Here is a 23,556-nt window from a genome sequence, read left to right on the forward strand (position 1 = left end):
CGAAACGTCGTCCCAAACTCTTTTCCGGAGGAATCGTCCTTTCCTGGACGGTTTCTTGACGCGCCCCCAGCCTGACCACATGACCCGGCCCTCCACGGTCTGAGGTTTTCTCCAACAGCACCAACAACCACACAGATACTCCATGACAAGTTCAATTTATATTCAACAAAAGCAGAAAATAAACCAACATTTGACAGATTACAAGAGCTTATGGGAGCAGCTGGCGGGCTGTACAGGTCCATGTGGAGATCAGGTTACAGGCAGAACAACAGTCAGCAGGAATGAAGCGTCCACAAACGTCCGGGTGAAGCAGTCCAGGGTTTCCTCACACAGACAAAAGTGCTTTTCACCCAAAACCATCTCCCTTCCCGTCAGCCTTTTCATTCATCTTCAGTCTGTGCATCACTTCCAGTGCCTGGACTGTCTAACGGCGCCTCCCGCAGGCCCCAAAGGAGTCCGCACGTCAGCCGTCCTCTGCAGCACCACCGTTTTCAGTGTGGTTAGAATGAGGAGGTTTCTGCAGAAGCATTGCATGATGAAGCGGTCAGATCTGATCCGTCTTCTGTGAATCCAGAGCTCTGATCTGTGGACGTCCAAAGGCCTCCACGGAGCAGCTCTGCAGCTAAGCTAAACCTCCTGTCGGACCACGTCCTGTAAAGTGCAGTAATGAGACGTCCCGAAGGCCCACCCCGACAGGCTCCACCCCCTCTGGAAACCCGAGCTTCTAATAAAAACACGCGCAAACATTTGGAGCTTTTTCCAGAGCAGACGTGCAATGGAAATGCTCCGGAACAGAAAACCGTCAAAGGCGGGAACGTCAGACGGTTTCACGTCCTCCTACAGGAACTTTGGGACAAACGCATCTTTTCATGTAAACTTTGGCGTCTTAATGTGGAGCTTTCCTTCTGAAACACAGACAGATGTGTGTCAGACGTTGGATTGTCTGGCGTCATGCTGGTGTTTTTTCAGCACCCGGAGGGAAACTACTGCGAGCCCCGCCCACACGGCCCCACGCCCACCTTTTTGGCCCACGTGGGGACAGAAAAACCTGGATATGTTCAAGTGTTGGGAGATTGTCGCTGTACGTCTGATTCTGTAGAAAAATAGAGGCGATATAAAAAGGAATGAGAAACAATCAGACTGGTTTACAAGGCTCTTCTAGATAGCTTATAAATACGTTTATCTACACGCTTCGTGGTACAAAAATACTATCAGGTGGCACTGAAACCAAAAGGTGAAGCTGTTGAGGCACGAGGTCACCAACAGGACGAGGAGCCCAGCGGCGGCGCCGTCACGCGACCACCAAACTCACATTTTGGTTGCCGCTGCGCCGCTACGGTTCCTTCGTGCCGCCGTACGCCATGGTCTGGGGGGGGGCACGGCTCCATCTCCACTCTTCCTCGTACCACACAGTGTTCAGAAAAATGGATTCTCAACGTAGGCTGTCCGCCCCCTCAGGTTGTCATGGTAACCATGGAGCGGCGCAGCAATGGGTGTGGCCACCGCCTGCTCGGGCTGTTTTTGGCTTTGGAGAAATGGAACGTCTCGCTGCTTGGTGTGCTTTCTGTCCTTCTCCTGGTTTAAGGCAACTTATATTTGTCACGATTTTAATAAAACCTTTTCTTAAAAAATGTACAAATTTCTTAATACAAATCTCTATGGCGTCATCAGTAAACACTGTATAGAAAATATATAAATATGCTTTTCTCTTTTTCAAATGTACAAATGTCCTGCAGCTCCCCTTTCTCCCTTTTCCCTTTTTCGGTCCAACGCTCCTTCCAAGTTTGACCTCATATATGCACAATTGCTATTTACATAAAGGGGCGGAGCCGTGCAGAGAGCGGGCGGTGTGGCTCACGAGGAGTCCGTGCAGGGGGACGGCGGAGGCGGGTAGAGGTGGTGGGAGTAGCTGCGCTCGGTGAAAGGCGACGGCGGGCAGCTCTCGCAGTTCTCCTCCGCCGACAGGTACTGGCTGCGGGGCGTTGGCGGCGGCGGGAACGGCTCAGAGTCATAGTTGAGGTCGCTGGTGTAGCCCTTCGCAGCGCCGCTGGACTTGAGCGGCGCCCGGCGTCCCGGCGTGTAGTCGCTGTCGCAGACGTCCGTGCTGCAGGGCGTGGTGGGAGGAGCAAAGTGGCGGTAGGTGTACGGCCGGTAACTGAAAAAGAGGGAGACGTGGTAAAACAGGAAAAACACAACAAGCTGTCCTGACAAACAGAACCCCGGAGCAGCTGAACCGACCAGAACACGAGAACAGAACCACTGAGAAACCGCCGCAGACTAGATGGAGGGAGTTTGACTAAATGACTAAAAACAATCAGCATCAAACGCCGACGTTCACTTGGTGAAACAGCTAAACGAGTGACGATGATGAAGATCATCAGGCTCCAACAGCCACGAGTGGAAACCTGAAGTTCTGCTCAGTTCTGCAAGCGCTGAGGTTTTTGGCGAGGCGCACGGCGGCCTGTGTGGTCGGTCTGAATCATGATGGGTCCACTCAGGTCTGGATTCCAGATGAGCTCCTCCGCCCACACAAACAGAGCATCCATCAGCGGAGGCCCACAGACAGAACCACTGCTGACGTTACAGCCACTTGTTTTTATTCTCACTCTAGCAGTTTCGGATCAGAACCTAGAGAAGAACTAAATATTTGTTCTAGAGTAAGATGGACTCCAGGACGAACCCGTGGGAATCCAAACAAGCTGCAGCGAGCGCCTAAACCTGAACTGGGACTGGAGGTGCAGACGGACCTGTAGGATCTGTGGGTGGATGGGCTGTTGGAGGAGTATCCGAACTCCAGCGTGTACTGGGACCGGACCGTGGCGGGAGAGGGGGGAGGGTTCAGGATCTGAAAGGCAGAGCAGCAGGTTACCAAGACGTCTGTGAGGTGGTGGCGGCGGGGAGGCGTGTTGCGCCGGGCCTCACCGGAGGAAAGTAGGTGCCCTTGGTGCTGGACGAGCTGCTGGACGAGGCCCCGGTGACGTGGGCCCGGTCGTATGGCGGGCCGCTGCTCCCGCCCATGATGCTTAGGGAACCAATGACAGACTTCCCTCTGGTCATACCTGTGGACAGGTGAGGGCGAGTCATGTCAGGAGGAGGTGGAGCCTAAAAACGCAGAAACGAGGCGTCTGAAGCTCAGAGCGCGGTGCTCACCGGGCAGCGAGCTGGACAGCGAACTCGGATGTGGAACATATCCCAGCGGCACAGACGACGGCCCGTGGACCACGAAGTCGTTGGTGGTGACGGTCTCGCCGTCATCCTTCATTTGGGGACACAAGACGCGCTGACACACAAAATAGATGGCGCCCACCACGAACAAGGCCATGACCACGCCCACGATGGAGTTGATGGTGCTGTTGGTTGGAGGCGGCGGCTCCTCTGTTGGGTCTGACAAACATCAAAAAAACGTTTTAGTGGAGCCAACAGGAGGAAAAACAAACAAAAAAAAAACTTTTGGCATCCTCCCCCGTTAGCCCGTAGCCGCTGTTAGCATGTAACTCGCGTTAGCACACAGCCCCATTAGCACTTAACCCCCTGTTAGCGTGTAGCTTATTAGCTTATTAATATGTAGTATACGTTTAGCATGGAGCTAAAGTGTAGCTCCTGTTAGCATGCAGCTCCTGTTAGCATGTAGCACATTCACAGCAGAGGCGGAGCTTTAGGGAGGCGTGTCGCCATGGAGACTCACAGCAGCCGATCTCGTCAGAGTTGTCGCTGCAGTCCATGTTGTGGTCGCACTTCTTGTGCTTCCCGATGCACTGACCGTTGGAGCAGGAGAACTGATCGGCGGGACACCGGATCGGGACTGCGGACGCAAACATCAGAACATCTTAATCCAGAACCTTCTGAGCGGACCAGCGAAGTCCGGGACGGTCAAACAGCCCATCATGCCTCAGCACTTTGACGACCAGTGCTTTTCTGCCGGACCCCCCCGCCAGCCGCGCCCCGTCCTCGCCACTCTGCCCCGCTCACCTTCACACTTGTTCTCGTCGGAGCGGTCCTGGCAGTTGACCTCCCCGTTGCAGCGCAGGCTCAGGTCGATGCACTGGCGGCTGTCGCACTGGAACTCGTCCTCGGAGCAGACGGGGCAGTCCTCCTCGTCGCTGCTGTCGTCGCATTCCGAGTAGCCGTCACACCTCCACGTCTGCGGGATGCAGTCCACCTCGCCGGACGTGCAGGCGAACTGGTCCGGCGAGCAGGTGGGGGGCTCTGAGGACGACAGAAGGTGATGTGGGCGGTGCCGCAGAGCCCCGTCCGTGCGGGTCAGGGCGGCGCTTTACCTCCACAGGAGAGCTCGTCCTGCAGCAGCACCAGGTGGACGGGGCAGGAGCAGCGCGTTGTCCCGTCGCCCTTCACGATGCAGATGTGCGAGCAGCCGCCGTTGTCCCACGTGCACGGGTGTTTGCCTGCAAGGTCAACCAGGTTGAGGCCGCCGCCTTCGCACAACCATTTTGGTGGCGTGAGCCGGACTCACCGTAGTCCCTCATGTCCAGCTCGTGCACGGCGTGGATGTCGCTCAGGTAGGACACGCGCGCCTGCACCTTGGTGCGGCCGTCCCGCGTCATCTTGTCGATGCGTTCGATCATCTGCTGCTGCTTGTCGATCCAGTACAGATGGTTTCCGAACACGGTGAGCCCGACCGGCTGCAGGATGTTGGAGTCTGCGATCACGATCCGATTGGCTCCTGAAGGATTTAACAAAATAAAAGCACCGGGGAAGGAAAAACTTCAGGAACGGAGGCAACAAAAGGGGAGAGGAGCTGAAGGGGGAGGCGGGGGAGGCAAGAGGAGGAACAAGGATGCTCAGAATTATACAGACGGAAAAAAAGTTCTTCAGCGACCGGACCCAACAGAACGGAAGATTCCAGGGTCGGACGCTCCCCCGCGGCACATTCTCAGATGCCAGAGCCTCTGAGTGTAAACTGTTGACAGTTTCAATAAAGTTTTACGTCAGACAGCGAGGAGGGAACGAGCAGAACCGTCACAGATCATAAATCCAGACTTCACTGCTGTTTGCAAACGGCCACATGAAGCATCCTGACTCCAGCAGGAAGTGAGGATGAAGACTTCAAGAGATGAAGAAGCCAAAGCCCGGCGGCCAGGAACCAGCAGGTAGACGACGGATCTGATGAATGTGTGGAATGAGGGGCGTCCAACAATCCAAGACATGGAGCCAAAGGAAACCTGTTCCTCTCTGCTCCACCAACTTTACTCTGAAGGAAGTTTTATTTTGAAAAGCAGACCTATCTCTATGCATTCAGCAGATCCCACTGTGACCCAGACTCACCGGAAAGGTCGCTGCTCTCGATGCGCCGCAGGTCCGAGTCCACCCAGAACAGCTTCCCCACGTCATTGTCGATGGCCAGGGCGACGGGCTTCCCCAGCCCGCCGAAGAACAGAACCTCACGCTCGGTGCCGTCAAGCGCCGCCCGCTCGATCTTGGGGGAGCGGTCCTGCAGGTTGGTGAAGTACATGTACCTGTGGGACAGCAGGGGAGACGCTGCCTGAGTTTTCTGCAGGTACAGGTCCAAACGGGCCGGTCAGAACCAAACCAGAACTTTGATCTTTCCAGACAGTTCTGGAGTTCCAATGAACTGACGGGGAGCATGAAAGCGCAGGAGCGTGCACGTGCAAACAGAAAGGTCACTGACCCCCTCTCTGGGTTCACCACGATGGCCCGCGGTCGGTCCTGCTCGCCGTTCAGAACCACGCCCACCCTGCTGCCGTCCATGCGCGTCACGTTGATGACGTTGGTGGCCTCGTTGGTCCAGTAGATGAAGCGGCTGAAGATGTCAATGCTCAGGTCGTACAGCTGCAGAACCTGACCCGGTCCGATCAGGGAGCTGGACACCACCGTCGTGCACTGGAACAGCAAACACAAACGGGTCACAGGAGCCTGCGGGTCAGAACCACATGCTTCAGGTCTCAGTGCAAAGAGCCTGAAGTTCTCGGTCCAGGAGAGGAGACTCTGGAAATGTCCTCTTCCAAAAACCCAGATTCACACACGAGCGGTCCTCCAGAACCCAACGGGGTCCAAAAGTATGAATGAAGGAGTTCTGGTTGTTCCGTCAGAAACGGGAGAAGAACGTTTCAGGTCTGAGGAGAGGAAGCTGAAGTTCTCAGGAGAACAACCAAGAACTAAAGCGCTGAATGACCCGACCCGGGACGCTGACAGCGGTCGGTCATGTGACAAACACCTGGCAGGTAAAATGGCGCTTCAAGATGGCGACTTCTGACAAAAAGGTTTTCGATCTGTTCTCAAGAACCTTCCGCAACAGTCACAGCCAGACGTCGTCTCCAGACCGAGATCCGGCTGGTACAGCAACAGAACCGCCTCCGGTTCAGGCGTTGGCCTACCTGGTTGCCGTTCTCCTGAGCGCGGCGGATGAGGTTCTGCTTGGAGTCGATCCAGTACAGGTGTTTGTCCAGCGGGTCGTAGTCGATGGCGCGGACGTTCTTCAGGTTGTGGATGGGCAGGATGATGTCGGGGCTCTGCTGCTCGTCGATCACCATCCGGTTGATGGCCGACTTCTGGCTGAAGAGCAGGAAGGAGGTGGGGGCTGAAGGGGGGACAGAAGCGCCGGTTACACACCTGACCTCCGGTCCAGCACCAGAACCCTGAAACTGGGGCTCACCGCTGCAGGTCTTGTTGTCCTCGTTGAGGGAGAAGTGGGCGGGGCATCCGCAGACGAAGCTGCTGACGGGCACGGCGAGGCACAGGTGGGAGCAGTGCCCGTTGGTGGCGGCGCAGGCGTTCCAGCCGCCCTGTCTGGACGAGTGGAACACCAGGATGTCCATGACGTAGTCCAGGTGGCCCTGGATGAGGGTGCGGTTCTGCCCGCTGGTCTTGTTGGCCCGCTCGATGCTGCGCTGGCTCCAGTCCGTCCAGTAGATGTAGTCCTGGTACTGGGTGAGACCGAACGGATGTGGGAGGTCATCGGCGATCACCTCACGGTCCAGACCTGAAGAGAACGGCAAAGATCTGAACGCTGCACCTGGAACCGGCCCAAACCAAGAGTCCAGTTTAAAACCGAACCAAGACTGAGTTTGAACAAGTCTGGATCCGATTGAGTAGATTTAGTAGATTAGACTAAACCTGGTCCAGACTCTAGAACTAGTCCGAGTTCGGTCCCATAAGTCCAGTTCAAATTTGGATCAAACTTGTAAAACAGAATTTAAAATGTGTCCGGGTCTGAAGGAGTAAGCTCTGACCCGGTTCATGTCAGCAGGACCGTGTGGCCCAGACATGTTCATCAACCCTCTTCACTACAGCAGAGCAGCGGTCCTGGTCGAGAAAGCGGCTTACCCAGCATGTTCGAGGACTCGATGAGCGTGGTGTCCAGGTCGGTCCAGTACAGCCGCCGCTCCGCATAATCAATGGTGAGCCCGTTGGCCCGGCCCACGTTTCCCACCAGAGTAATGCGGCCGGTTCCGTCCATTGCAGCTCTGTCAATCTTCGGTTTCCCGCCCCATTCGGTCCAGTACATGTACCTGCAGAGAGCCGGGTCAGAACAGAACCTACAGTACCGCGGACCCGTCATAGACGGTTGCAGCGCTCACCCCTCAGCTGGATCCAGAGCCAGAGCTCGCGGGCTGTCCAGGTCCTTCCAGACCAGGACCTGCCGGTGCTGCCCGTCCAGTTTGGCCACCTCTATGCGGTTGGTGCCGGTGTCAGCCCAATAAAGGTTCTTCCCGAGCCAGTCCACCGCCATGCCCTCAGGATAGTCCAGGCCAAACTCGACCACGTGCTCCAGAGCGCTGCCGTTCATGAATGCCCGGCTGATGGTCTGCAGAACCACAGAGACTCGGGTCAGAACTGGGCTCCCTGGACAGACCAGGCGGCCCGCTCAGACGCTCACCTTCAGAGTGATGTCGGTCCAGTAGATCCGGTTGTCGGTGACGTCAAAGTCCAGCGCGGAGGCCTCCTTGACGCCGGTGAGCGGGATGGCCACGTTGTTGTTGTTGGTCTCCAGGGAGATGCGGCGGATGTCCGTGTGTCTGGAGAAGAGCAGGAAGGCCTCGGGGACGATGCAGGTCCGCATGTCGGCGATGAGCTCCAGCCCGATGGGGCAGCCGCACTGGACCCCCCGCGGCTTGTAGAGGCAGAGGTGGCTGCAGCCGCCGTTGCTCTCTGCACACGGGTTCGAACCTGTGAGGCGCAAAACCCACGTCACACATCAAACCCTCAGAGCCAGCAGAAAACTCCAGACCTAGAGGGGGGGTCCGCCACTCACCAAAGGCCTCGTGCACGAACGTGGCCTTCAGGCCCATGAGGTCGGGCAGCTGGTCGATGATGACCTCCCTCTCTGCGGTGCGTTTGTGGACGCGCTCGATGCTGCGGCGCTGCCAGTCCGTCCAGTAGATGTGGTCTCCCAGCAGCGTGAAGCCGAAGATGTGAGGGAGCTTGTTCTCCACCAGAACCCGCCGCCCGGTGCCGTTCACGTTCATCACCTGCACAAACAGCTTCTAGTGTCAGCACTGGACTGTGCTGGAAAAGTTTGACGTTCCAGGATCCAAGTGTCGGAAAACAACTGGAAACGTGCAGTTCAGCAAACGTCCACTGGGGACACTCTCCATTCATCCTTTGGGACTCGACCACCAAACCGCTGAGGCTCCTGGTATCAAATTATTCCCTCCATGCTCAGATGGAATATTAGTGACGATTATTTTACATCAGGATTTTTTTATCAACCTTAGGGATTTAGGGCGTGGCCTTTGAACCGACAGGTGACAGACAGCATGGATTAACGGTCTGGGTCCCAGCTATTTCACATTTTCATTAAGCTTTGTGATGTCACTTCCTGCCCAAATGCATCAATTCTGAACGGTAAATGGCGAGTCTTCATGGCAGGCTCAGAGTGCGTTACAGCCACGGCCCCGTTCACACGGAAACACACCGATGGCGGCTCAAAACCCCAGGTCAGACCACATGAACTCCCCACTTGTTCAGGTTCTAGTCATTTCTACACTGAGGTGACTAGACTGTCAGGTAAAGTCGCCAGCACACCTGAGAGGGGTTTCACCCAAACAGAAATGGACACATGTGCGTGTCAGATTTCCATTTTAGTCAAGATGAGTCGCTTTGAAACTGCAAAAGAAGGAAAATCCAGCAGAAAACCAGACCACGGTTCTGATTTAGCTCACTGTGGGAGGGGTCGAGTCACCAGTGCACCTCATGAAATAAATAACTAGAAATAATCAAAAAGAAAGGATGGTTTTAATGGGAAGTGAAGGTAACGGCGGCCTCTACGTCCATTACACCCCAAATAAGACACGCCCCTTTCATCTGGATCATTAACACCTGGTCGGTGGGCGGAGATCTGACCCTTAACCTCCTGCTCCTACCTGGAGACTCATTAGAAGGTTCTCTTTCCAGTTCAGATTTGAACTTTTTGAATCATTTTTCTGCTGTGCAGCATCCTGGATGACTATTCTGTCAACAATGAACAGACTCCTGGTGTCGACGGACGGCTACCAACAGGAATGTGTTTGGAATGACAGACGTTCATCCAGCTGGTGGTCACATGACTGCAGCTGCTTTGACTTTTCCACAAAAACACTTGGAGAAAATCTCCAGAAGTGAGAAGCAGCGGCAGAAAAAGTTGCGAGGCGCTCTGACAAAAACGCGTCTGTGCTGGGAGGGGCCTGGTGACCCCGGTCCCCTGTAATCACCTGAACACGCCAGGAATGAAAACACCTGCATTCCTGACGGTATCGGGCTCCAGCGGGCGACAGCCTCAGACCCAGAGCTGGCGGTCTGATCTGATCGGAGCTGAAGCACAGCCAGCCATGAAAAATGTCAGGAATCTGCAGAAGAGACCAGCCAGGCCTGGAATCGGCACGGCCCCCGTTCCCCATCCGCGCCGCGTGGAGCTGCGCCATTGGCTGCCGCCAGGACGGCCCCGTGTGGTCGCCCCCACCCTGAAAGCATCAGGAAGGCGGTGGGTAAATCTAAGACGCAGTTTCCATCCCGGGAGCTTCAGCCAGAAGGTCTCCGCTGGTTTGGACGCGGACCGCAGGGCGGCTTTCACATTCTGGTCTAAACAGGGCCCACCGCAGCTGCAGCGCACGCCGCAATCAGAACCAGATGTGGGCCTTCACCAGGAGAACTGGGTCCGCTGAGGAACAGAGGGGGGAGGAGGCCAGCAGAGGCCCCTCTGACGGGGGCCAAAGAAGGGGCCCTGCAGCCCCCGGAGGGAAGCCGAGCGGTAAAACCAGGAGCAGCAAACTGTCAGACCCGACTCACTATAGACGTGGTCCACATTCAGACAGAACCTCTGCTGACCCGCTCCAGTTTGGGACTGAAACTGTTCTGTACCGTTTGAGAGCAAACAAGAGAAACGGGTTTTTGAAGGACGGAGGAGAGAACCCAGGGATCGGAGAACCCAGGGATCAGAGAACCCAGGGATCGGAGAACCCAGGGATCGGAGAACCCAGGGATCGGAGAACCCAGGGGTCGGAGAACAGGGGTCGGAGAACCCAGGGATCGGAGAACCCAGGGATCGGAGAACCCAGGGATCGGAGAACCCAGGGATCGGAGAACCCAGGGATCGGAGAACAGGGGTCGGAGAACCCAGGGATCGGAGAACCCAGGGATCGGAGAAGCGTTCCAAAAACCTTCAGAACTTCCTGAGGCCTGAGCAGCGTTCCCAGCTACTAGAACCTGTTTAGTTGTTTCTCTCTCAGAACTCCACACCCGTCCTTCATTTCTGTCTCACCCTCAGGTGTGAGAGCCAGCGTGGGCGTTACCTGGACCTGAGCGGGCCGGCAGAGCGACGTCTCACCTCGATCTTGTCCGTCTTGGCGTCCCCCCAGTACATCCTCCCTTCGTGGTAGTCGAGCGCGAGGCCGTTGGGCCAGCCCAGGGAGGTGTTCACCATCACCACCCGCTCCATCCCGTCCAGATCGGCCCGCTCGATCTTCGGCACCTCGCCCCAGTCGGTCCAGTACATGTATCTGTGACACAGAACCGGGCTGCCTCAGATCCTCACATCATTGAAACTGGTTTTGCTTTAAAATGTCCCTCCAAACGACGAAACACTTTGGTTGTTCACCATCTGACCTAAAGGAGAACATCTGCCCTGCTTCATCGCCGACAGTAAAACTCTGACCCACATCAAAGCCAGACCCCATCCAAGTCTTGGACTCACCCAGCCACAGGGTCCAGAACGATGGCTCTGGGCTCGTCCAGGTCCTCGGAGATCAAGATCTTGCGCATGGTGCCGTTAAGACGAGTCACCTCGATGCGGTCGGTCCCGGTGTCGGTCCAGTACAGGTTCCGGGCGATCCAGTCCACCGCGATGCCGTCAGGATGGCTCACCTGAGACGTGACGATAAACTGGGCGTCGCTGCCGTCCAGCCGCGAGCGACGGATGGCCTTCACATCGTCATCCGTCCAGTACAGGTAACCCTCCACGGGGTCGTAGTCGATGGCGATGGCGTGACGGATGTCTTCCACCTGCAGCACCACGTCCGTAAAGTCTGGCGTGTCCAGAGAGATCTGCCGCAGGTCGGTCCGCCGAGCCAGCAGCAGCATCTGGGTCGCACCTGGGGAGGTGGAGGAGGACGGCGACAAGGAGGCGGCAGAGGAAGAGGAGGAGGTCAGCTGTCAACAAGAAAACGCTCCAAATGTGGAGATTTAAACACAAATGTTTCAGCCTTTGACCCAAATGAGAGTTTGGGTCAAACAGAACCCAGTAGCAGAACATCCATGAAACCACAAACAACCTGTGGGTCAAACGATTAGCACAAACATTTCAATCGACCCCCCCACACACACAGAGAAGATGACCCCCCCTCACCGTCTCTGCAGGTCCTCCCGTCCTCCAGCAGCTGCACGCCGGTGGGACAGGCGCACCGGAAGAAGGGGCTGGACGGCGCCAGCAGGCACAGGTGGGAGCATCCGCCATTGTCCCGGGAGCAGGGACTGTTGACCGCTGCAGACACAGACCCCCCCCACATCACTCGGCTGCAGACACAGACCCCCCCCACATCACTCGGCTGCAGACACAGACCCCCCCACGTCACTCGGCTGCAGACACAGACCCCCCCACGTCACTCGGCTGCAGACACAGACCCCCCCACGTCACTCGGCTGCAGACACAGACCCCCCCACGTCACTCGGCTGCAGACACAGACCCCCCCACGTCACTCGGCTGCAGACACAGACCCCCCCACGTCACTCGGCTGCAGACACAGACCCCCCCCACATCACTCGGCTGCAGACACAGACCCCCCCCACATCACTCGGCTGCAGACACAGACCCCCCCACGTCACTCGGCTGCAGACACAGACCCCCCCCACGTCACTCGGCTGCAGACACAGACCCCCCCACGTCACTCGGCTGCAGACACAGACCCCCCCCACGTCACTCGGCTGCAGACACAGACCCCCCCACGTCACTCGGCTGCAGACACAGACCCCCCCCCACGTCACTCGGCTGCAGACACAGACCCCCCCCCACGTCACTCGGCTGCAGACACAGACCCCCCCATGTCACTCGGCTGCAGACACAGACCCCCCCCACATCACTCGGCTGCAGACACAGACCCCCCCCCACATCACTCGGCTGCAGACACAGACCCCCCCACGTCACTCGGCTGCAGACACAGACCCCCCCCACATCACTCGGCTGCAGACACAGACCCCCCCCCACATCACTCGGCTGCAGACACAGACCCCCCCACGTCACTCGGCTGCAGACACAGACCCCCCCACGTCACTCGGCTGCAGACACAGACCCCCCCACGTCACTCGGCTGCAGACACAGACCCCCCCACGTCACTCGGCTGCAGACACAGACCCCCCCCACGTCACTCGGCTGCAGACACAGACCCCCCCACGTCACTCGGCTGCAGACACAGACCCCCCCACGTTACACGGCTGCAGACACAGACCCCCCCACGTCACTCGGCTGCAGACACAGACCCCCCCCACGTCACTCGGCTGCAGACACAGACCCCCCCACGTCACTCGGCTGCAGACACAGACCCCCCCACGTCACTCGGCTGCAGACACAGACCCCCCCCATGTTACACGGCCCCTCCTGCTGGGAGCATTTCACAGACCCTCTCCTCAGATCTTAGCAATCTCAGCGTTGGCCAGGAAACAGAAACTAAAATGTCACAAAGTCAGGCTCGGTCCTTACTGCACATGTGCAGTTACCAGGGCTGGCCTGCCCCACCATGTGCTCGTTTTCTTCTTCTTCTGTTTTGTTTGATGGCAGTTCGGTCCCCAGCGTACGAGGATACCGACACAGACACGTGTTGTTCACAAAGATGTTTTACTTTTAGATGCACTTTAGTTCATGGATTTTATTCCTGGTCATTTATTTGGAAAGCAGTTTAAGTCTAATATAACTTAAAGGAAAGTTTCTAGCTACTTGAATTTTTGTTTTCTGGGAGAATTTTATTTTTGTTTCCACCACATTTGCACTAAATGGTGTCATTTATTTTTAAGAAAGACACTATAATTTGTTCACAGAATATCTGATTCACAGCTAGTTTTGTAAATAATAGCCATGGTTTTGTTTTTCAACAGTTAGTACCAATGTGTCTGGCAGCTACTTGACTGCAGTAGTTTAGTACTAAATAATGGCTGCTGTTCATGTTAACTATTGTTTAAACCAAACTTTACAGATATGTCCAAATGAAAATTGTCATTTTGTCAAAGACAGAGTATTACTGATTTCAGAAATGTTAAACAGAAGTCTGTTATTCATTACACCAAATAGGACACAAGTTGTTCATTATTATTGTGTTTAAAAACTAAAAAATAAATGGGGAAATATTTTCCAAAAAACAGTTTTTGAAGTTCTTCTTTCTTAAAGTTTGATATATCGTGAGTTGTTAGAGACGATATATATCGATTATCACAATATCACCATGCCGTGATAGTATCGTATCGTGAGGCACCCAGTGATTCCCAGCCCTAGTATCCGGTAACAGCTCGGACAGAGCTGCTGGGAAATGTTACCGATGATTCAAGCGGCTTTACTGTCTCGATGTTGGCGAAGAGAAGAAGTGACGTAACGTTCACACATGGGGGGCACAGATCAACCCACAAAATTAGCACCAGCAGAAGCCCCGCTACTCTGGGTGTCACATTCTGTTCACGTGACGTCTGTGCCCTGTTTTGGTTACACCTGTGCAAAATTACAATATCACTAGTATGGAGGTGGGGGCCCACGGCGGGAAATGTGACCTTTAACGGGAAAAATTCTCGTTTATCATCCAATAACCTTTGTGGAAGACCTGAAGGTCAGACGTGACCTCTGAGCGCCAGGACTGACCTTCAGGACGACGTCACCTGGATGAACCTTCAGACACTAGAACGTTGCTCAAGAACCCACTAGGTAATGTAAAGGAAACAGAAAATAGGGGGGCGGGGCCGGTGAAAGGTCACTCACAGACGGGCTGTCTCCGGGGGCTGAACACGTGGATGTCCATGGGGGAGAAGATGTTGGAGTGCACGGTGCGCTGGCCCCTCCCCGTCTCCTTGGTACAAGAGTGGATGGAGTGGGTGTTCCAGTCGGTCCAGAAGAGCGTGGACTCGTACAGCGTGAGGGCGAAGGGGTGAGGAAGCTCGTCTTTAACCACCACCTCCCTGTGAAGAGCAAGAACACGGAATTGAATCAAGCAGTGGAAGAGTGTGGGGTGGGGGGTCGGGATGGGGTCAGAACCTGTGGGATCCGTCCAGGTTGGAGCGGTGGATGAAGTTGAACTTGGCGTCTGCCCAGTACAGCTTCTGCTGGCTGTAGTCCAGCGTCAGCCCGTTGGGCCAGTAGATGTCTTTGTGGATGATCATGGAGCGGTTGGTGCCGTCCATCCCCGCCCGCTCGATCTTCGGGACCTCCCCCCAGTCTGTCCAGTACATGAACCTGACGGAGCAGAGGAGCATCAGAGGACGGGACCAGAACAGTATTATGGGATGTCTGACCATAATACTGGCCATTTAAAACCCAGCAGAACAAACTCCAACCACGACACCGGTCTGAGCGTCCTGAACCCATCTAAGGCTTTGAGACTCTTCCAAACCAGGACCAAACCCAAACCTGACGGCGACCCCATCCACTCATCATCCTGGACTCCAGCGAACGTTGAGGAAATGAGCAAAGCTCAGACAGAATTTATCAAATAAGAACCAAAGTATTTAAATATTTGAAATCAGAAACAGAACATCTGAATCGGATAAACTTTTTCATTCTTTCAACATCTTCTTCACAAGCCTCATTAACCAGATGCCTCAACGAAAGTAGGCGGGGCCTGCAGGCCCCCCATGTCCAAATTATTTGACAGATTTTATGTAGCCCGCTTTCAAGTGGTAGGGGTGTGGCCTTAAACCAAGCTCATTCCAGATTTGTGTGAATGGTTGCCATAGAAACGATGACTCAGACCAACTAGGACCCAGCACTGCTTACAGACGACTGCTGGCTCCAACATGGCGGCATCCATATCATTTAAAAAGTGGCATCTGAATTTTCTACGGGCGAAGTCACAATCACTCGGTCCATTCAATGGTTCAGCCCAAAAAACTACAAAACACACATGGGCTGGTGCCATGTGACTCTGGGAGGGGGTGGGCGCCTGAACCGTCCATCATCAGGTCATAGAACAGCCCCTCAAAAAAGGGGAGGAGCCTGTGCTTGTGCAGGAGACTGAGTGACAGCAGCTGGTTGGTTGGGAACGACGTCACACGATTGTGACTGTAAGCTTCAATCATAAAAAAGTAGCTCCAGAATCCAAAACTTAATTCTATTTTCTCCATTAGTCAATTCAATTTTATTTGTTTAGCCCAAATTCACAACAACAACAGTCGTCTCAATGGTTTCGTATCGGTAATTGAAAAAGTTAAACATGAACTCAAAAGGATCATGAATACAAAGAATTCAATAGGAAAATACTAAACTGGACATTCCTGCCCTTAGACCCCCCCTCTCTGTGAGGAAAAACTCCTAAAAAAACGGATTCTGGAAAAAGGAAGAAACCTCAGGGGGGTCCGCATGAAGGAGGGATCCTCCCCCAGGACGGACAGGTGATTTACCAGAATTAACTTATCTAACTCTACAACTACATATTTAAAGTCCAGCAGACGAGCTTCATCCAGATGGAGTTGGGGGGACAGTCGGGGGTGTGAGTCGAGCCGGAGACAGGATCCACATCCAGGTGTAGGAGCAGGAGCAGAGACCAGGTACTCGGTCAGGAACTGGAGCACGGATGACGGTTAGCTTGAATGAATTGATTTAGTGTTATAAAATCTGCTCCATAGAAAAGCGAAAGTCCTTCTGAAAGGTTCGCTAAAGCGGGTCAGAACCGTGGTCCTGATCCAGCTGCTGCTGCAGCGCTCACACAGAGACAACCACCTCCCAGCAGCTGCTGGTTGGGTTCTGGACCGGTCCCTGAACCGTACCATCAGCGCCCTGGACCGAGTCCAGGCGTGCAGAGCGCGGCAGAACAAAGCCGCTTTGTGCCGCCCCCCCAAGCATTCATCGCCGCGGCTGAGCCGGGTCCACGTCTGCCTTGAACATTTCAAACACAACATATGATTTCATTGTACTCTAATAGACGCATAATAGAATCTTTATGTAACCGTGGAACCTGCAGTTTGAGCTTTCCTTACTGTTGAAGGGTTTCGGTAATAATCCATTGATGAGAACAGCTGAGCTCCTCCGACGCACAAACACCGGGTTTTTTTGTAGGGCGCCACGATACGAGGAAAACTCGCCATATTAGTGATCAATATTGCGATGAAGACATAAGTTGTGATACATGAACAGCAAAACATCTACATAGATCATTTCCATTTGACTTACAGCTTCATTTAAATTAGAGTTAACATCACTTATTCTCCAAATGAACCTCGTCTACATAGGAGGCGGGAATCTGACATCAAAGGGCTCCATCTGATTGGTCGAATGCATCGATTGTTTCAGCACATTTAAGGGAAACATTGATCATAATTCATGTCTTCTGTGATCTGCGTATTGCACAGCGTGAAAACGATTCATTGGTGACTTATTGTGCAGGAACATGCTGTGGGACTGCTGTTCACACTGACCAGAGACACACAACAAACTGAGAGACACAACACACACACACAATTACAACAAACACACACAGAAACTCAGAGACACACAACAAACACACACAGAGACACAACAAACACACACAGAGACACAACACACACACACACAATTACAACAAACACACACAGAAACTCAGAGACACACAACAAACACACACAGAGACACAACAAACACACACAGAGACACAACAAACACACACAGAGACACAACACACACACACAATTACAACAAACACACACACACACACACACACGCACACACAGAAACTCAGTGACACACACACAAACTCAGACACACAGAGACACAACACACACACACAATTACAACAAACACACACACACACGCACACACAGAAACTCAGAGACACACACACAAACTCAGACACACAGAGACACAACACACACACACAATTACAACAAACACACACACACACACAAACTCAGAGACACACACACACAAACTCAGACACACAGAGACACAACACACACACACACAATTACAACAAACACTCACACACACACAGAGAAACTCAGAGACACACAACAAACACACACAGACAACACGCACACACAGAAACTCAGAGACACACACACACAAACTCAGACACACAGAGACACAACACACACAGAAACTCGGGAACACAACAAAAACACACACAGACACTAAAACTCAAATACACACAACAAACACACACAGAGACAACATGCACACACAAACTCTGAGACACACAACAAACACAAGCAACACACACACACAAACTCGGACACACAGAGACACAACAAACTCAGAAACTCAGACACACAACGAACACACAAAGAAACTTGGGAAACACAACAAACACACACACAGACACAACACACACACAATTACAATACGCACACACAGAAACCCAGACACACAACAAACAGACACAACACACACGCACACACAGAAACTCAGAGAAACACAACACAAACACACACAGGCACAACACGCACACACAGAAACTCAGAGACACACAACAAACACACACAGAGACACAACAAACACACACAGAGACACAACACACACACACACAATTACAACAAACACACACAGAAACTCAGAGACACACAACAAACACACACAGAGACACAACAAACACACACAGAGACACAACAAACACACACAGAGACACAACACACACACACAATTACAACAAACACACACACACACACACACACGCACACACAGAAACTCAGTGACACACACACAAACTCAGACACACAGAGACACAACACACACACACAATTACAACAAACACACACACACACGCACACACAGAAACTCAGAGACACACACACAAACTCAGACACACAGAGACACAACACACACACACAATTACAACAAACACACACACACACACAAACTCAGAGACACACACACACAAACTCAGACACACAGAGACACAACACACACACACACAATTACAACAAACACTCACACACACACAGAGAAACTCAGAGACACACAACAAACACACACAGACAACACGCACACACAGAAACTCAGAGACACACACACACAAACTCAGACACACAGAGACACAACACACACAGAAACTCGGGAACACAACAAAAACACACACAGACACTAAAACTCAAATACACACAACAAACACACACAGAGACAACATGCACACACAAACTCTGAGACACACAACAAACACAAGCAACACACACACACAAACTCGGACACACAGAGACACAACAAACTCAGAAACTCAGACACACAACGAACACACAAAGAAACTTGGGAAACACAACAAACACACACACAGACACAACACACACACAATTACAATACGCACACACAGAAACCCAGACACACAACAAACAGACACAACACACACGCACACACAGAAACTCAGAGAAACACAACACAAACACACACAGGCACAACACGCACACACAGAAACTCAGAGACACACAACTAACAAATACAACACACAGAAACTCAGACACACAGAGACACAACACACACTTGTATGATTGATCAATCAGGGGATTGATCAACATGTTTTGATCAGATCCCCATCAGAACCAGAGAATCCCAGAAACTTTGGAAAACCTTCCAGATCAAAGTCCATCCGGCCTGACCGGACCCTCAGAACCACCTGTTGGACCGGTCCTGTTCTAGTGCCGGTAGCTCTCTGAGACGTTATCTGACAGAGGATCAAAGACGGAAAGCCGTTCCGTGAACAGAGAGGAGGCGGGAAAACAGCGGCGGGGGGGGGGGGGGGCACATTTAAAGATATGATTGAATCCGTTATCGGCTGCTTTTATCTGAGTCCTAATGGATTTACAGCTCCTCCCTGGGGGAGACGCTGGGAGCACAGCAGAGCTGCTGATGAAGGACAGGAGGAGGAGGAGGAGCAGCGCTGAAGGATGTCAGAGCAACGTCGGCCGCAGATGAAGCTCAGCAGGTGGAGGCCGGTTGAAAATAAACTGCGGCTTCATTTTACGGTGCGTCCCGCTGGACTTCCTGATGCAGAGGAGCAGGGAACCCTCCGTTTTCCCGCTTTTCTGAACCGACAAACGCGGCGCCGGAAAACCCAAACACTTTGACCTCCTGGATCAGAACCAGGGATGTTCCAGTAGAAACCACTGGAGCATCTCTGGTTCTGAGGATGATGACGTCCATGATGACCTCATCATCCTTTAAGTTCAGGCTTCTCCTCAGAGCAAAGACGTGATGAAGAGGAATTGCAGTGAAGATGAAGATCATGCATCTGCAGAGCTGAAACCACAGCAGGAGCCGCTCTGGAGCCGCGTCTCCACCTCAGAGGGTCTGAACCCCCATCAGGATTCCAGACTGAAACCTGCTGCCTTTCCTGCTCCAAATCCTCTGCCTCCCCCAGTGCATTCTGGGAAACATTGGCTTCAGACAAGACGCACACAGAAAGACCCAGACAGGACTCACCCTCGCTCTGGATCCAGGGCTATGGCTCTGGGCTGGTCCAGCTCCTGCCAGAACAGAACCTTTCTCAGAGACCCATCCAGCTCCGCGACCTCGATCCGATTGGTTTCTGAGTCTGTCCAGTAAAGTTTGCTCCCCAACCAATCACAGGCCAAGCCGTCCGGGGAGGCCAGACCCTGCACCACCGTCTGGACCGGACTGGCGCCCGACTGGTTGAAGAACGTGCGTTTGATGGCCTCTTCGCTGACGTCGCTCCAGTAGATGAGGCCCTGAGAGTAGACGTAATCCACGGCGGCGGCGTCCTCCAGCCCGCCCACCACCACGGTGTCGTTGGCCTTCTCGTGGGCGGTGTCCACCAGGCGGAGGTCCCGCCGGTTCGCGTACAGAAGCAGCGGCTCGCCTGCAACTACAAACAAGAAGAACCGCTCAGGAACGGCCACGGAACCGACTGCACAGAAACGGACCAGCAGAACCCCACGGATGTCAGGGGTCCGGCCCAAGACGGAGGCAGGTTACCGCGGTAACAAATTCAGGTACACAATGATGCTGTTCCCCTTCTATTTAACCCCCCCCCCCAACACGGGTCTGTTCTGGATTCAATGACTCAGATCAGACCTGCAAACATTTCTGGTCTTTTGGACGCAGGTCCACCTGTCATCATCTGGATCAGCGGTTCTGTAAAAACTACTTTCCTCCAAAACCCGTTTGGAACTGCTGTCGAATTTTTCAGTTTTCCTGGTTCTGTTCTGAGTTCTGTTCTCACTGGGAAACCCTTCCTGGGGGGTTATGCAGACGGCTGCTTCGGCCCAAACCCGCAATATGACCACTCAGCTGCTACAGGATCCTGACGCTCTGGGTCAGAAACCAGGATCCTGCACCTTTGGGTCAGAAACCAGGATCCTGCAACTCTGGGTCAGAAACCAGGATCCTGCAACTTTGGGTCAGAAACCAGGATCCTGCAACTCTGGGTCAGAAACCAGGATCCTGCACCTTTGGGTCAGAAACCAGGATCCTGCACCTTTGGGTCAGAAACCAGGATCCTGCAGTTCTGGGTCAGAAACCAGGATCCTGCAACTCTGGGTCAGAAACCAGGATCCTGCACCTTTGGGTCAGAAACCAGGATCCTGCACCTTTGGGTCAGAAACCAGGATCCTGCAGTTCTGGGTCAGAAACCAGGATCCTGCAACTCTGGGTCAGAAACCATGATCCTGCACCCTTGGGTCAGAAACCAGGATCCTGCAACTCTGGGTCAGAAACCAGGATCCTGCACCTTTGGGTCAGAAACCAGGATCCTGCAGTTCTGGGTCAGAAACCAGGATCCTGCAACTCTGGGTCAGAAACCAGGATCCTGCAACTCTGGGTCAGAAACCAGGATCCTGCAACTCTGGGTCAGAAACCAGGATCCTGCAACTCTGGGTCAGAAACCAGGATCCTGCACCTTTGGGTCAGAAACCAGGATCCTGCAGTTCTGGGTCAGAAACCAGGATCCTGCAACTCTGGGTCAGAAACCAGGATCCTGCAACTCTGGGTCAGAAACCAGGATCCTGCACCTTTGGGTCAGAAACCAGGATCCTGCACCTTTGGGTCAGAAACCAGGATCCTGCACCTTTGGGTCAGAAACCAGGATCCTGCAGTTCTGGGTCAGAAACCAGGATCCTGCACCTTTGGGTCAGAAACCAGGATCCTGCAACTCTGGGTCAGAAACCAGGATCCTGCACCCTTGGGTCAGAAACCAGGATCCTGCACCTTTGGGTCAGAAACCAGGATCCTGCAACTCTGGGTCAGAAACCAGGATCCTGCACCTTTGGGTCAGAAACCAGGATCCTGCAACTCTGGGTCAGAAAACAGGATCCTGCAGTTCTGGGTCAGAAACCAGGATCCTGCAGTTCTGGGTCAGAAACCAGGATCCTGCAGTTCTGGGTCAGAAACCAGGATCCTGCTGTTCTGGGTCAGAAACCAGGATCCTGCAGTTCTGGGTCAGAAACCCAACCCTATCCGGGCTGGGAACACCTGATAGGTGTGGGAGCGGAATACCAGCCTGATATGAAAAGTCCATTGAGCCAGAACCTGAAGAGTTCGGATCAAACCCGGATCCACTGAGATCCAGACAAAGGTGCGATCCGGATGAAACCGGAACACCGACCTTCCTGTCGGTACAGTTTAATGATTTTGGCCAGTTTTGTGGGTTCTCCCGGGTTCTGCAGGAGGTCATCAGAACCTTTGGGATTCCACTGAAGAACACGGCGCTTCTTGTTTTTGCTGCTGTGGGTCTTTCACGCAGGTGTGACCGCAGCACAACCCCACCGCGATCACACGTGAAAAGTAGTCCCCGTTACGTTAGCCGCGGCTAACCTGCTGCTCCGTAGCATTGTTGCTCTTTACGTTACACGGTAAAACCGTGGAAACGAGGAAGCTGCCGGTAAAGTCCACGGCCACGCCGGGTAACGGCGGCCCACGCGCGGCTCTAGCTGCGGTTCTGTTCCCGCACGTCGGCTGTTCTGCGGTTCCTTCGTCCGACACAAACGGGCTGCTAGCGGGAAGCTAGCTTTAGCTCCGCGGGCCGAACTCTGGAAAAGCGTTTTCGCTGTAGGACACGCACACCTCCACCCGCACAAACAGCTCGTATTTCGGTGAAAACGGCGGTAGTGGTCCGGGAGGGCTCAACTTACCTCGTACGACAAAAGAAAAGCTAAACAACAACAACAGACTCCGCAGCGCGACACCCATATTTCTGCCGTTCTTCGGCCGAGCCGCCGCGTCTCCTCAGCGCTCGTCTCCCATCTCCGCGGCCGCTCCTCGGGAACAAAAAGGAGGAAAAAGCCTTTTCCTCAACGGGGTTTTGGTGGGGGAGCAGCGGCGAAAAAGCTCACGGCGCCTCCGCGTCCATCCCGGCTGCTGCGTCTACTCCGCTTGGCTCCTTCACATTGTCCTGCAGGAGATCCGACGTCTCCTTCCGCCGCGAGGAAGCTGCTCCCTGCGCCTGCGCCTCCCTCCTCTGCTTTCTATTGTTGTTCGCGTTCCCCGCGCTCACGTGCGCCGCGCGCCCGCAGCAACCACAAACCAGCTGGGGGCAGCCCGCAAATGGGGAAGCATGCGGGGAAGAACAGCAGCGGGACTACTTTGTCACTGCATGGAGGGTAGCGCCCCCCCCTCGTGTTTTTTTCTTAGTTTACTTCACCTGTAATTACAGATTTTCTCATCATCACCTGATTTTCGGCATTTCGATCACATCAGTACTTCCGCCGGGACTTTCAGTGGTTTGCGCGCGCGCGCGCACACACTCATTAAAGATGAACCGTGTGTGTTTGTCTCTGTTTAGCCCACCCAGCATCAGACCTCCACCCCTCCTGAACTCCTCCGACTCCTTCAGAAATCAGGAGGAGTGCAGAAAAGTTACGCTGATCCAGAACCAGATCTTCTCCTGTACCTGGAAGCTTCGGGCGGCACGGTGGGGTAGTGGTTTGCACTCTAACTTGAAGGTTTTTCTGGTTCTTGCATGAGTAAATTCCTCCAGAAACAGGCTGCGTGGTGTGAATGTG

The 23,556-nt window shown here is 53.7% G+C and overlaps 1 protein-coding gene across 3 annotated transcripts; it reads right to left on the reverse strand.

Annotated features, from left to right (window-relative positions):
- Window positions 1–138: 138 nt before the first annotated feature.
- lrp6 (low density lipoprotein receptor-related protein 6) lies at window positions 139–23,552 on the reverse strand. Of its 3 annotated transcripts, XR_013653732.1 has the most exons (24): window positions 22,687–23,112; window positions 20,021–20,423; window positions 14,678–14,875; window positions 14,405–14,601; window positions 11,798–11,932; window positions 11,147–11,543; window positions 10,781–10,952; window positions 8,231–8,447; window positions 7,856–8,145; window positions 7,557–7,783; window positions 7,303–7,487; window positions 6,632–6,958; window positions 6,354–6,556; window positions 5,648–5,859; window positions 5,284–5,474; window positions 4,472–4,681; window positions 4,278–4,403; window positions 3,970–4,206; window positions 3,686–3,802; window positions 3,151–3,384; window positions 2,923–3,059; window positions 2,748–2,845; window positions 1,313–2,155; window positions 139–1,093 (listed from the first exon to the last, which is right to left on the reverse strand). XR_013653732.1 is itself a non-coding variant. In XM_078942066.1 (23 exons), the coding sequence occupies exons 3-23, from the start codon at window positions 14,869–14,871 to the stop codon at window positions 1,855–1,857; spliced, it is 4,407 nt and encodes a 1,468-aa protein (XP_078798192.1). In that variant the 5' UTR covers window positions 14,872–14,875; window positions 20,021–20,423; window positions 23,445–23,552; the 3' UTR covers window positions 139–1,854. The 3 variants fall into 3 exon arrangements, 2 of the variants coding, with proteins under 2 accessions (XP_078798192.1, XP_023808082.1); XM_078942066.1 differs by lacking the exon at window positions 22,687–23,112 and adding an exon at window positions 23,445–23,552 and having other exon boundaries at window positions 139–2,155; XM_023952314.2 differs by having other exon boundaries at window positions 139–2,155.
- Between the last annotated feature and the right edge of the window lie 4 nt (window positions 23,553–23,556).

This window comes from Oryzias latipes, chromosome 23 (genome assembly GCF_053564925.1).
Source record: "Oryzias latipes strain Hd-rR chromosome 23, Olatipes_Hd-rR_3.1".
NCBI classification, from domain to species: Eukaryota; Metazoa; Chordata; class Actinopteri; order Beloniformes; family Adrianichthyidae; genus Oryzias; species Oryzias latipes.